The sequence below is a fragment of the Sarcophilus harrisii genome, chromosome 3 (genome assembly GCF_902635505.1).
Source record: "Sarcophilus harrisii chromosome 3, mSarHar1.11, whole genome shotgun sequence".
Taxonomy (NCBI): domain Eukaryota; kingdom Metazoa; phylum Chordata; class Mammalia; order Dasyuromorphia; family Dasyuridae; genus Sarcophilus; species Sarcophilus harrisii.
In genome coordinates this window covers 179,585,394-179,599,918 of record NC_045428.1, presented here as the reverse complement: position 1 = coordinate 179,599,918, position 14,525 = coordinate 179,585,394, and the positions used below count along the sequence as shown (strand labels likewise).

At 32.2% G+C, this 14,525-nt stretch overlaps 1 protein-coding gene across 5 annotated transcripts in view; it reads left to right on the top strand.

The window, feature by feature from the left end:
- The window catches only part of ROBO1 (roundabout guidance receptor 1), a 622,307-nt gene that overhangs the window by 225,960 nt on the left and 381,822 nt on the right, over positions 1-14,525 (top strand). For all 5 annotated transcript variants that reach the window (XM_031958836.1, XM_031958837.1, XM_031958839.1 and 2 more), the window contains exon 2: positions 2,866-3,192. In XM_031958836.1, the coding sequence (XP_031814696.1) occupies positions 2,866-3,192 (327 nt within the window). The remainder of the gene's footprint in view (positions 1-2,865; positions 3,193-14,525) is intronic.

The window sequence follows — 14,525 nt, the reverse complement described above, 5'->3', positions numbered from 1 at the left end:
TTCTCTCCTTTTGATCTGTTTTCTAAATTTTTTGTTTTTCATATAAGATGTTTTACATTCTGTTTTGTTATTTCTTGGTCTCTTATAAAAGCTTCACTGGCTTCCCCTTGCCTAATGCTAATTTTCAGAGTTATTTTTGTCTTTAAAACTGTTTCATCTTTTCTAGTTCGTTTAACTTTTTTTTCATAATTTTTTTCCTCAATGTCTCATTTGATTTTTAAATTGTTTTTTGAATTCTTTAATAAATTCTTTCAGGGCTGGAAGCCATTTTTGGGCTCTTTGGGGTAGAATAAACTTTTTCTAACTTTAGTGTTCTACTAAAACTAGATGAACACTGGTTTTCCCTATTCCTATATTAAGTTTCTATGTTTGGGTTCTTTCTTCTTTGCCAATTCATTTAAAAAAATGGTAATGTAATCACCTCTAATTTTGGAGTGAGGAGGATGGTACCCCTAATTTCACTTCAGCTCTCCCCTCTGACCTCGAACCTGAAATCAAAAACTCCACCTTCTTACAAGTGTACACAGTTGTGCCATTGCCTCTGCACTTACTAGGTATGCTGGTTCCTTTTTGCCCAAGACTGTGTCTTTGCAGCACAGCTGGGCCTGGCATTCCTGATTACTAGAGGTTCCCTCAGTCTTCCTGGGTTCAGACCCCCAACTCCACAAGCAATTCAGAAAGTAAAAGTTTCTGTAGTTCCCGGAATTCTTCAGAGCAGGAATTCTAAGTAACTAATTTAAATTTATTTTTTATATGCAACTGATTTATATATAGTTGAGTAACTATCTCTGGGTGATTTTTGAAATCTTTAATGTTTCTCTCTATTACATCTTTTTCTCATTAATCATGTTTTAAAATTATATATATTAAAATTTATATTTAAAATTAAAATTATGTAATTAAAATTATATTATATATTTAAATTATATATTATAAAATTATATTTTATTCAGAAATATTTTAAAGAATCAACCAAGAAGGGTCAGATAGATGATTCAGTGGATAGAGTACTTACCTGCCCTGGAGTCAGGAGGAGCAGAATTTAAATCTGGCCTCAGATAGTTATTAGTTGTATGATCCTGACCAAGTCACTTAACCCTGATTTCTTCCCTTCTTTCCTGTCCATAATAGAATAAATCAGAAGACCTTGGTCCAAGCTGCAGGTTTGACACTGCTTAAGCTAAGCCAATTTTTCAAAATTTTGTATTTTAATAGTATATATATTTTCCAATTACAGGTAAAAATAGTTTTCAACATTCATTTCTGCAAGATTTTGAGTTCCGATTTTTTTTCCTTCCCTCTCTTTCTCCTTTCCCAAGACAGCATGCAAAGTGATATAGGTAATACATGTAAAATTATTTTTTAACATATTTCTGTATAAATCATGTTGAGAAAGAAAAATCAGGACAAAAGAGATAAACTAGGAGAAAACAAGAACAAGGTAAAAAAATATGCATTGATCTATATGTAGTCTCTGTAGTTCTTTCTCTTGATGCAAATGACAATTTCTCTCTAAAGTCTATAGGAATTGTCTTAGATCACTGCATTGTTGAAAAGCGCTAAGTAGTTGATCATCACATAATCTTTATTTTTTTGAAAATACAATTTTTTTGGTTATACATATACATTAGTTTCTTTTAATACACATTTCTTTATGAATCATGTGAGAAAAAAAAGAAGAAAAAAGAAAAAAAATGAACATAGCATGTGTTGATTTGCATTCAGTTTCCATAGTTCTCTCTTTGGATGTAAGTAGTATTTTTTATACAAAGTGTATTGAAATTGCCTTGGATCATAGAACCACTGAGAAGAACCAGGTCTTACATAGTTGATCATAGCACATGTACAGTATACAATGTATTCTTTATTTTGCTCAGCATCAGTATGTGTAAATTTTTCTAAATCAGCTTATTTATCATTTTTATAAAGCAATAATATTTCATTACTTTCATATACCAAAATTTATTCAGTCATTCTCCAAGTGATGGACATCTACTCATTTTCCAATTCTTTACCACTACCAAAAAACCTGCTACAAACATTTTTGTACATGTGAGTCCTTTTTCCTCCTTTATGAGTTTCTTGGGATATAGGATATGCAGATCATCACACAATCTTGCTTTTATTGTATACCGTGTTTTCCTGGTTATTCTGAATCCACTCAGCATCAGTTGATGTAAGTTTTTTCAGGCTTTTCTGAAATCAGCCTCTCATCATTTCTCAAAAAACAATAGTATTCTATTACATTTAAACACCATAATTTATTCAACCATTTCCTAGTCAATTGGCCCCCCCTCAATTTCTAATCCCTTGCCACCACAAAAAGAGCTGTTACAAACATTTTTGCACATGTGGGTTTATGATGTCTTGGAATATAGACCTAGCAGTGTGAGCTAAATTTTGTCATCTGTAAATTGGGATGAGATTTATATATACACTATCAACTTTCTGGGATTGTTACAAAAACTTCCTTTATGAATATTAACATACTCTGTAATTGCAAACTCTTATTTTTATGCTTATAGCAGTGTCCTAGACATTAGAACATATATAAATATGTATAAGAAGTCTTTATTGTTAGGAAACTTATCAATCTTAAAACAAGATGTTCATAAAAATGCTACAATTAATTATAGATTAGTTTATTAGGCTAGAAATATATAGGCTAGAAATTTGGGATTTGGGCTGAGAGGAAAGCAAAAAGCTAGGACATCAAGCATGCAGGAAAGAATGGGTTATAAATGGGTAAACTAGGCTATCTGATTTTTTACATCGGGCAATAGTAGAATTCTTGAATGATAGGCTAAGGAGTTAAAAAACCTTAAAACTAATACATGAATATCATAATTTCCAATTGTCTTACAGGCTCCCGTCTTCGTCAAGAGGATTTTCCTCCTCGTATTGTTGAACATCCTTCAGATCTCATTGTTTCTAAAGGCGAACCAGCTACTTTGAACTGTAAAGCAGAAGGCAGACCCACACCAACTATTGAATGGTATAAAGGAGGAGAAAGAGTGGAAACAGATAAAGATGACTCTCGTTCACACCGAATGTTACTTCCTAGTGGATCTTTATTTTTCTTACGTATAGTACATGGACGCAAAAGTAGACCTGATGAAGGTGTTTATATCTGTGTAGCACGGAATTATCTTGGAGAAGCTGTGAGCCATAATGCATCACTGGAGGTAGCAAGTAAGTAATTTCTGATTTTTGGAGATAAATCAAGTTGTACTGATGAAATTAAAAAATTATTCTATGTCTGAGGAACATTTCTAGCTTTATACAAAAATGAATGAAATTGACCACTTACATTTTCTTCTATGTCCTTTTTATCTTGTCTATATGAGTGTGTGTGCATATTTAACACACTTTGATTTGGAGGCATAGGAAAGCATTTTGTCATTACATCTTGATTGGGGGAAGTTTTTTTTTTTTTAAATTCTTATACTTGTATTTCGTTTTTATTCTATACTAAGTGACATAGAGTATATGCATGTTCATTTAGAGAACTGTGTTTAGCTATTGATATAAGTTACATATGTGTGGGTGTGTGATATATATAACACCTGAGGTCCTGGAGGACCTCAGGATCAGCCCAAGTCCTTGGTCTTAGTGGAGGAGTGAAGGAGGCAGGAAACTCACAAGGATGGATGGTCAAAGATGAAGTCTGGAGTCTTCTTTGTGTCTGTGTCTGAGACTCTTCTGTGTTTGTGGCTTCTTTGAGGATCTCTCTGGAGTCTTAGATTGAGCTCAAGCACACTCACTCGAGTTTTTTCTCAAGTCTACCCTTATAAACCTTAGTATAATTACATCACTACAACACCCTGAGCATGTGTATATGTGAACTAGAGAACCATCATCTTATCAATCACACTGAGTTAACACCCTGCTATAAGTATCTTTGCTTCAAGTATACTTTTCTCAGAGTTCCCCAATATCTGTGGTCCTCTACAATAGAGGTAATATATATTATCTATTTCAGCTGTTGGTTACCTTTGGAAATATCTTTTTTTTTTTTTTTTTTTTTTTTTTGCAAAACTATATGCAACATTGTATATGTGTTGTATATTTTGCTATTTCATTGAAAATAATTGGTTTAACTGAGATGATTCAGACCAGTTCCTGATTTTGTAATGAAGAGCGCTATCTACACCCAGAGAGAGAATTGTGGAAATTGAGTTTGATTCACAACATAGCATTTTCACTCTTTCTGTTGTTGTTTGCTTACATTTTATTTTCTTTCTCATTTTTTTTCCAGTTTGATTTGATTTTTCTTGTTTAGCAAGATAATTGTATAAATAGGTATGCCCATATTGGATTTAACATATTTCTACCATATTTAACATATATTGGACTACTTGCTATCTAGGGGAGGGAATGAAGAAAAGGGGGGGGGGAAATTGGAACACAAGGTTTTGCAAGGATTAATGTTGAAAAATTGTCCATGTATGTGTTTTGAAAAATAAAAAGCCTTAATAAAAAAAGTAAAGGAGGTAATTGGTTTAAATGCATTTTGAGAAAGCTGAGATATAAGTAACACTCAAAGAAATCATTACATTTTTATACTGATAACTATATTGTTTATGTGAAATTACTTTAGAAAATATTTGTTGTATATTAAACTATGTTTGAAAGTATTTGTAATAGAGTAGCTATTGGATTTGTATGAGAATTACTTAACCTTTCATTCTATAAGTGCCAAATTATAATTTTATGTATACATACATATATATATATATATATATATATATATATATATATAATTATAATCAACAAATCTGAGTGTCCAGATATTGATGAAATAAAAGGGATGAGAATTGTCTGTGAGAAAGGAATGAAATTCATTCTTAATTTGTGTACATTGTTAAATAAAAAACATACTTTATGGATGGTTAACTTTTTAGTAATGCCTTAAGATTTTATTGCATCTAACGTGTATCTATGTGGAACTTTGTCATTGTAATTCAATATGCCAAACATTTAATTGTCTGTTCTATGCAAGACAATGGAGATACTGTAATGTTTGGGTTAGCTTTCTGGAGGTCCTCCGAAGGGGATTGGTCTCAGCAGGATTGGCATCACAAGAATGGACAAGAATAGAGTCCAAAGTCTTTATTCTGTCTTACACAGTCTGTGTTTATCTGACCCTATCTCAGTCTGACCCAGTCTCCTCTAGCAGTCTGCCAATCTGCCAGTCTCAACCAGTCTCTCTGCTCCCCAGTCTGACTGTCCCCTGTTTAAATACCCTATTACAATGATGTATACTGAGTATGTGTGAACTAGAGAACCATTACATCACCATGCTTAAGTACTAAATATATATATATATGAACTAGAGAACAATCATCTCATCAACTCTACCTTATTTCAAGTATACTTCTCCAAAGTTCTGGCCCTCTACAAAGATACAAAGACTTTCTTTTTTTAATGACATAATCCTTGCCCTCACACAGCTTACATGTTATTTGGGTGGCGATATGGAATCTCAGTAATATTGATAGTTATTACAAATGACATCTAAACATTTAAGAATTTTTTATTTTGTTCTTAAGAATAACCTTTGGCATTTGTACAGTATTGTGCTGGTTATATTCAGTTTCTGAATGTGTGTGTGTGTGTGATCTCTGTCTTTTAGTACAATTGATTAGATTTCATCGAAATAAGAATTGGATATATATGTAAGTCATTAAGTCATTAATCATAATAGGAAACTTAGTAAGCATAGATGAAGCTCTTAACAGAATTTTAAGTATATGAAAGCAGAAGTTAAGATTAAATTTCTTGTTATTAAAAATAATTTTTGATTTTTAAAAAATATTACCTGAATTTCCAAAAAATAGTTTCTCCCTCTCAGAGAGAGTCATTCCATATAATAAAGAACACCACAAAAAGAAGGTGATAAAAGTTCAACAGGACCAACCAATATTTAAAAAAATATGGCATTATATTCATTGCTGTATTGCTTCCAGTTTTGGCAAAGGAAAAAAGGAAGATGTCTTGGTAAATCTCTTCTTTAGGATCAAGCTTGATTATTGTAATTTATCAGCATTCAGTTTTGATTAGTTCCTAATCTTTTGTATTACTATGGTCATTATCCATATTTTTCTTGTTCCGATTACTTCACATTCTACCACTTAGTATAGATCTTCTGATACTTCTTTGTGATACTATTTATTTTTTTTCCAATGCAGTAGTACTTAATTATATAACTGTATTTGTTTAGCCATTTCTCAGTTGATGGCTAGATACTTCGTTTCCTATTCTTTGCTCCTACAAAAAAGGGCTGCTCTAATTATTTTGATTTATGTGATTCCTTTTTTTTTTTTTTCTCATTGACCTTTTTGGAATCAAGCTCATAGACATTTTAGTCATTCTATTTGCATAATTCTAGGATGTTTTCCAGAATGATTTGGCCTACTCACAGCTTTACCAACAATATATCAGTGTGTCTGTCTTTTGCCAGTTCCTCAATCTTTGCCTACTATTAAATTCATAACTAAAGTATTTTTTCTCAGTATATTACTTAAAATGCATTTATTGTGTTTTATTTACTTTTGAAACCACGTTTTACAGTTTCATTAAGAAGTGAAACTTCTGGTTACTAGAAATTGTCAGTATCAAATATTTCTGAAATGTAATATGATTTTGATTTTTTTTGGCAGAGCAAAGATATGGTTTATATTTTTAGAAATCAAGAAAAAGGCTATATCTATTGGTTATTCTTCAAAAATATAACCATATTAAAAAGTTAAAATTATCATATATAGTAGTTCAGTGGGTCATTATGACTCGACAGTGCAAGAAAAAAATAAGGTATTTCTTGTATCCCTTTTTACTGTTAGTCTGATTTGAAACAGTACCTTGAAAATATTAATGAAATTATTAATTGATGCATTAAGTGATATCTACTCTCTGTTTTTTTTTTTTTTTCCTGAGGCAATTGAGGTTAAGTGAATTGCCCAGAGTCACACAGCTAGGAAATGTTAAGCGTCTGAGATCAGATCTGAACTCAGGTCCTCTTGACTTCAGGGCTGGTGTTCTATCCACTGCAATAGCTAGCTGCCCCCCTAACTCTTGATACATTTTAGATTTTTATGCTTTTGAGAAATGGTATAAAAGGAGCAGGAGAAGGTTTAAAAAAACCTTTATTTGGAAATCTATATAGTATTTAAAACTTTGAGGGATGCAATTAAAAAGGAAAACAGATTTCCATGATTAAGAGTCATAATTTCAAAAAAATTAGAATTCACCAAGTGTCAAACTTCAGGTTTTAAATTAAACCTTCTAAGCAGCATTGTAAATTTCTTAAGGATTAGGCCAATTGAGACATGTATTTAAGAAAAATTTTAACTGGTCTGTTTTCCTTCATAAAATGTCATTGATTATTAAATTTGCCCTTTTTTTTTTTGTCCTTTGTGGTTAATATGGCAAACTTTTACATAAGTATGCAAATTGACATTAATTACATTCAATTTTAAAGAAAAGTAATTTGAGTTTCTCAACAGCCCTGCTTCTCTAATTCATCTGTTAAGCGCATTGCACAGTTAGCATATGGCTGTTCTTTTCCTATTTAAAATTCCTCTTGAAAAAAAGTAATTCCCCTTAGACCTGAGGGACATCTGCTGGCTTTCTTACAAAAATAGGCACAGAAGAGAGATCTTTCCTGTGAGGCCTTTAAAAATAAAATAAACTAAAAAAATTTAAATACCAAGATACTCACTAGAGATTTTGTTCTATTAATCAAAGACTTAAAAAGCACATGGAGTTTTCTAACTGATATTTGATGGACTTTTCTCTCTACTGGTCACTATTATAACCAAACCATTTTTGTTAATATTTTTAAAGAAAATTATTTCTTTTATATTGACAGACTTTATGTTAAACTTTTTATAAAGTAATGCAAATTTCAGTTTTTAATATAGTTTCACTGAGTATGTATTCTTTTGGAAGGAGTACAAAGAAATTAAAAAATGAACCAGTGCTATTATCATAAGTAAACATGGCTTTATTAGTTGATAGTAGTATTATATTTGACCACTTGGAGGAATATACCTGGGAAAAAATTGTTAACCAGAATGGTTTGGTTTTCTACTGACAGACCTATATGAGATTTATCATATTTCCCTCCTCCCAAGGCCCCTCTCCCCCTTAAAAATACATAATTGTAATGAATAAAAATAGACTGCAGTACTCTCTTTTCTTTTTGTTCTTATTGTATGATCAGATTGCAACCTACTTATACTTAACTGTATATTTTAATTTTATCCACTGTTTCAGCTAATTTGCTCTTTTGTAATGTGTGATAATCTTTGAAGAGTGTTCAGATATTTTATTTCATCATAAGACTATTAGCATTAGTGTTTGTGTTATAGATTTTAAAAAAAGAATATATAGTTTGTGTTTGGAAACAGCCTTGGAATTTGAAGGACCCTGGTATCATATTGGGGGAAAACAAAGATATTTAGAGTAGAGTTAGGAGACACATAGAACTATCTTCAAATATTTGAAGGATTCTCACATAGAAGAGAATTAGATTATAGAACTAGGGGCAATAGGTGGAAATTGAAAAGTGGCAGATTGAGGCTTGGGGAAAAAAACAACAATTTAGAAGTAAATTGGACTGCATTAACATTGAAAGAGGACAATTCTAAAAGAGTCATGATGAAAAATGCTCTTTACCTTCAGAGATAGAACTTGATGAAGTGTACTTTCTTTTTCTTGCCTTTTTTGTTGGGGGGGGGAAACATAGCTAATGTGGAAATTATGTTTTGTGTTACAAATCTATAATGAGTATCATTTCTTTTCAGTGAGTAGGTGGGGATAGGGTGGAAGCAGGGAGCAAATTTGGAAGTGAAATTAAAAATACTGTATCTTACATAATACAATCTGCTAAAAATTATTATATAAACAAACTTGGGCCAACTATAGTGCCATGACCTTGAGATAAAAAAATTCCATAATCTATTACCAGATTATATTTATGCATGCTGCAAAGCACAGTTATTGTTATGTCAAGACTAATTGAAGAGTGGATTTTAAGCCTTTTGGGATTTTCTACGAACTAGTTTAGTTATTGGATATTTGTGATAGCTACTTGGTAGTGTTTTCTTTTCTTTCTTTGTTTATTGTATTAAAGCTTTTTATTTTCAAAACATGCGTAAATAATTTTTCTACATTGATCCCTGCAAATTTCCCCCCTACCCCCATCTCTTCCCCCAAATGGCAAGTAATCCAATATATATGTTAAACATGGTAAAAATTTATGTTAATTCCAATATATGCATACATATTTATACAATTATCTTGCTGCACAAGAAAAATCAGATCAAAAAGGAAAAACAATAAGAATGAAACCAAAATGTAAGTGAACAACAACAAAAAGTAAGAATGTTATGTTGTGATCCACATTCAGTTCCCACAGTTCTCTCTTTGGGTGTAGATGGCTCTCTTCATCATAAGATCATTGGAACTGAAAACAGTCATCTCATTCTTAGAAAGAGTCAAGTCCATCAGAATTGATCATTGTATTATCTTCTTGTTGCCATGTATAAAGATCTCCTGATTCTGCTCATTTCACTTACCATCAATTCATTTAAGTCTCTCCAGAACTCTCTGAAATCATCTACTAATTTTGTATTTCCTGCCCTCTTATTAACCCCAAATTATACTTTCCTCTTTCCTTTTCCCCTTTCCCTCCTCCCCAGTATTTTACTTATAAATATCACTTGCTTCAACCAGTCCTTGCTCTTTAGAGACCCTCCCCCTTTCTTTCCCTCATTATTTCTGTTTTCCTTTCTATTTAGCCTACCCCTTCCCTTTTCCCATTTCTCCTCCCACTTTTCTATAAGGTGAGAGAACTTTCTTGGTGAAACCAAATATATCTAGTATTCTTTCTTTGATAAGAGTAAGATTTACAAAATGTTCATCACTCTCACTTCTTTCCATCAATTATAATAGGTTTTCTTTGCCTTTTCCTGAGATGTAATTTCCCTCATTTTGCCTCTATTTCCCCTTTTTTTGGGTACAATTCCCTTTCCACCTCTAGTTTCTTTTTTATATTATAACAGTAAAATCAGATTATATATGCACTCTCTATAACAAATACAGTTCTCAAGAGTTCTTTACTTTTTACCCATAACAAAAATACACTTCTCAAGAGTTCTTTTCTTTTTACCTTTTAATCCTCCTCTTAAGTTCTATATTTTGAGGTCAGATTTTTTGTTTAGCTTTGGTCTTTTCATCAGAAATAAATGGAATTCACTTGTTTCATCCCTCTTCTTCCCAGAAAGAAAATGCTCAGTTTAGTGGGGTAATTTATTCTTGGCTGCATTTCAAGTTCCTGTACTGATTCACTCCTGGTGCTGGGTGGGAGTGGCCAGGTCCTGGGAGATTCTGGCATTTTGGGGTTCACTATTTACCTTTTGTGTTTGTGTTGGATGCTTTTATAACTTCTTTGTTGATCTACTGAATTGCCATCAGGGCAGAGTAGCCAACTCTGCTGTAGATCCTCCCTGTAGATGCTCTATCCTGTGGATTCTGCACCACCCCAGCTCTGTGCTGTCTGCTTTACAGCTGTGCTCAGTCTGCTTGCGCTTGGCCTGCGTCCCTCTGTTTCTGATTGAAACAGACCTTTTCTGGTGATCGTCAAAATTATATTCTGCTAGTAATTTGTTGCACTCCCAATATTTGTGGATTCTACCAGTCCTGAGCTAATTCAGAGACTAGATTTCCTAATTAGTCTAAGTGTTGTAGAAGAAGGTCAGAAAGAAATGTGTGTCCTCCCTGCCATCTTGGCTCTGACCCCAGAAATCTGAGTGTTTTAATGTAACTTGACTGTTACTCTAATGAATGAAAAGTCCAAGAGAAATAGCTTCTCAGAAATTAATTTAATTTTAAATTTAATTATAGTTAGCAAATAATAAAATGATGGTTATTGACTTTCTCTCTTAAACCAAAGATGTCTCCTTGAAAACATTCAATGCTTTAAAAAATCTTTGGAAAAGGGGAGTGTGCTTGTTGTTTAATAATCAATGATGGAGTGGATATATTAATAAGGAGTGAGCAAAAAGTTTTCAGTTCTTCCTGCTGAGAGGTGACAGGGTTCATGAGTCTCAGCTTTGGCTGCTTTTCCTTTTCATAAGCTGGGTATCCCTAAATTCTAATGGAAGATCTCAAGGACTGGGGCCAATTTCTTAAGGGCATGATCTTGCCTTGACTGGATTCTATTTGTAGGGTGGTTTAATTGGTTGAGGTCCCACCTGAAATTAAAAAGCATGAACCCTGAGGATTTGGTCAATCTCATCAGTAATATCCTTTAGAGGTTGGCTGAATAATGTACAGGAGTTAGTTTCTGAATGACGAAATAGGCAGAAAAAAAAAACTAATTTATTTCTCAAGATACCTGGAAATGAGAAGGTAAATTAAAAAAAAAACTTAGATAATGTTATTACTGAAAAAAAGTAGTTGAAAAGGCATCAATAAAAATGGCTCCTCTGCTCCCCTTCTCATCTCATTAAAATATTTATGATAATGATCTACATACCCATCCTTGATCTTTTTTTTACAACTGATATTCTAGTAAACTACATTTTCTATTGGACTCAAATGTTGAGAATATAAAAGTTCTTGATGAATGTTTTTTAAAAAATAAAGCATTTAAAATATATATTTAAAGATGTGGCCTTACAGGTGGTCCTCTAATAAGATGGTAGTATTGTTTGACTTTCTGTGACCCCATTTGTAGTTTTCTTGGCAAAGATACTAGAGTAGCTTGCCATTTCCTTCTCTAGTCCATTTACAGATGAAGGACTGAGACAAAAAGAGTTAACTGACTTATTCTGGGTCAATAACTAATAAGTGTCCTTTATGTATTTGAACATAGATCTTCCTGGTTCTAAAGCTGTCTTCTGCTTCTTGGGCTATATTGGAAGATCATATATAAGAGTTGTCTAGAGTTAGAAAATCTAAAGGGGTGAGGTGATAGGAAGGGTATATACATAGCATCATGGCTTAGAAATGGCTAAAAAGTTGCATGGTACACTAGTTCAAGCAAAATAAAGTAGAAACTTATCCATCAGAGATCGAAGTTATAGATTTTTTTGGTTTTTTTGTTTTTCCTTATGCATTTGGGGTTAAGTGACTTGCTCAAAGTCACACAGGTAGGAAGTTTGAGTGCCTGAGATCAGATTTGAACTCAGGTCCTCCTGACTTCAGGGCTGGTGCTCTATCCATTGTGCCACCCACATACTCCCGAAGTTATGGTTCCTGTAGAAGAGGAAGATGGCTAGAGTACTACTGAACTGTACTCAAGCCTTACAAAATGTTAGAGAAATGTTTTTTACTGGGCAGATATTGGAGAACTAAATTAGACTCAGAAGAAAGAGAAGGAGACAAGGGACATAGTAATTTTCTCTTTTATTAAATTAAAAAAATTTTTTTTCTATGCATTTAATTTCTCTCCCTGATACTTAAGCTTGCCTAAAAAAAAGAAATGGAAAGAAAAACAAACCTTTCTAATATATGAATATTCATGAAATTCCCATTATATCTTAGATATTGTCAAGCACTTGCAGTGCTTACAAGCTGCCATAATATTTGTCCTTTAATACCATATTTTTCTTTGTAGTTGGAATATATAACACTATAATCACAGAAGAATAAAATTATGGGTCACTCAAGAACAGTGAAGAAATGGGTAGTGTGTATGAGATTTTTACATCTATATGTATATACATATAAATATATGTATATATTTGTATACAAAGAAAAGAATATAGGTCACTCACGTTGTGGGAGTGAAAACAGAATGAAGTTGGCAGTCCAGGTACAACACTGGTACTCAAAATTCACAGAAGGTCAGCCCTGGAGGGTATTTTAGTGGCTAGCTTATCTCAATCATTAATTAACTCCCTTCATAAAATAATTGAAAAGTGGACAATTTCCCTCAATTTTTATTCCTCCTCTGAAAGGGAATACAACTCACTTAAATAAGGGGAAATTATGAATCAGTCACAGATCTATTTGAAGGATGCAGTACTCTTTTTGAGTTGTGACTGGTTCAGAGAATTATGATCAATGATTTCAATTTCCTTTTGCAAGTAATTATAATTTTTAAAATTAGTATGATTTATTAGTGTGTTTTATTGTTCTTTTATCTAAATTTAATTATACCAAGCTAACATACTCTTCAAGTTTTTGTTCCAGTTGAAAACTAGGAAAATAGTTTTAAAAATTATGTAATTTCTCCTTGCTTTAAGTGAGTTTTTAAGAGGAAGACAGTGATTATAGCAGGTTTTCTTTGGTTACCTCTGGGATGGAAAGCAGATACATAGTCAATTACCAAAATTTCTATGGAAAGATGAGATAAATGAATTAAGAGTTTTGTGGCACCATATTTGAGATCTTCCCCTTTTCATTTGCATTTTCAAAGAAATAAAAGAATTTACTATGTGCCACTGAATCTTTAAAACTCTTTATGCTTTATACTCTATAGGCTCAATATTATAAAATTCACTTCTAGATGTCAAGTAAATAAGTTTTGGTGAGAGAAAAAATGATCAAACTTCAACCTCTACTTTAAAATGGATTAATAAAAAATGAGTAAAAATTCCCCAAAACTTTGTAAAAATGGGTGAATATTTAATGGGGCTAAGAGCTACATAAATATTTATTATTATGGTTACTCTTGAGTGATTGCAGACTATCTGGTTCCTTTTTAAAATAATATTTTTTTAATTACATGTAAAGATAGTTTTCAAATTATTTTTGTAAGAGTTTGAGTTCCAAATTTTTTCTTCATCCTTTTTTTTTCTTCTGTCTCCTCCCCAAGAGAGCAATCAGTCTGATACGGTCATACAGCTATCATTTTAAATATATTTCTCGTTTTGCCATGTTACGAAAGAAAAATCATAAAAAAGGGAAAGGCACAAGAGAGAACGAAAATAAAGAAAAAAATGCAAATAGTATGTTTTGATCTTCCTTCCATTCCCATTGTTCTTCCTGTGAATATGTATTACATTTTTCCATCCTAAATATATTGAAATTGCCTTGGATCACTGTATTACTTAGAAAAGAGAAGTTTATCATATTTGATCATCACAGTCTTGCTGTTACTGTATGCTATGTTCTCTTGGATTTTTTCCACTTCAGTTAACATCAGTTTATGTAAATGTTTCCAGGTTTTTCTGTAATCTGCTTGCTCATGATTTCTTATAGAACAATAGTATTCTATTATATTCATATATTACAGCTTATTCAGCCATTCTCCAATTGATGATCATCAACTTACAATTGCTTGTGATCACTACTAGAAACATTTTTTGCACACATGTGTCCATTCTCTTTCTAATCTGGTATCTTTTTAAAGTATTTGGTTAAATGGGCTTTCAGATCTCTGTGATCACTAAGAAAACAAATTCATTTTTAGGAACTAGATGCACCTAGATTTTCATTACATTACAAGTTCCAATTGAATGTCACTTGGCACATCAATCATCATAGCATTCTAAAACTAGCTAGTTCTGCTC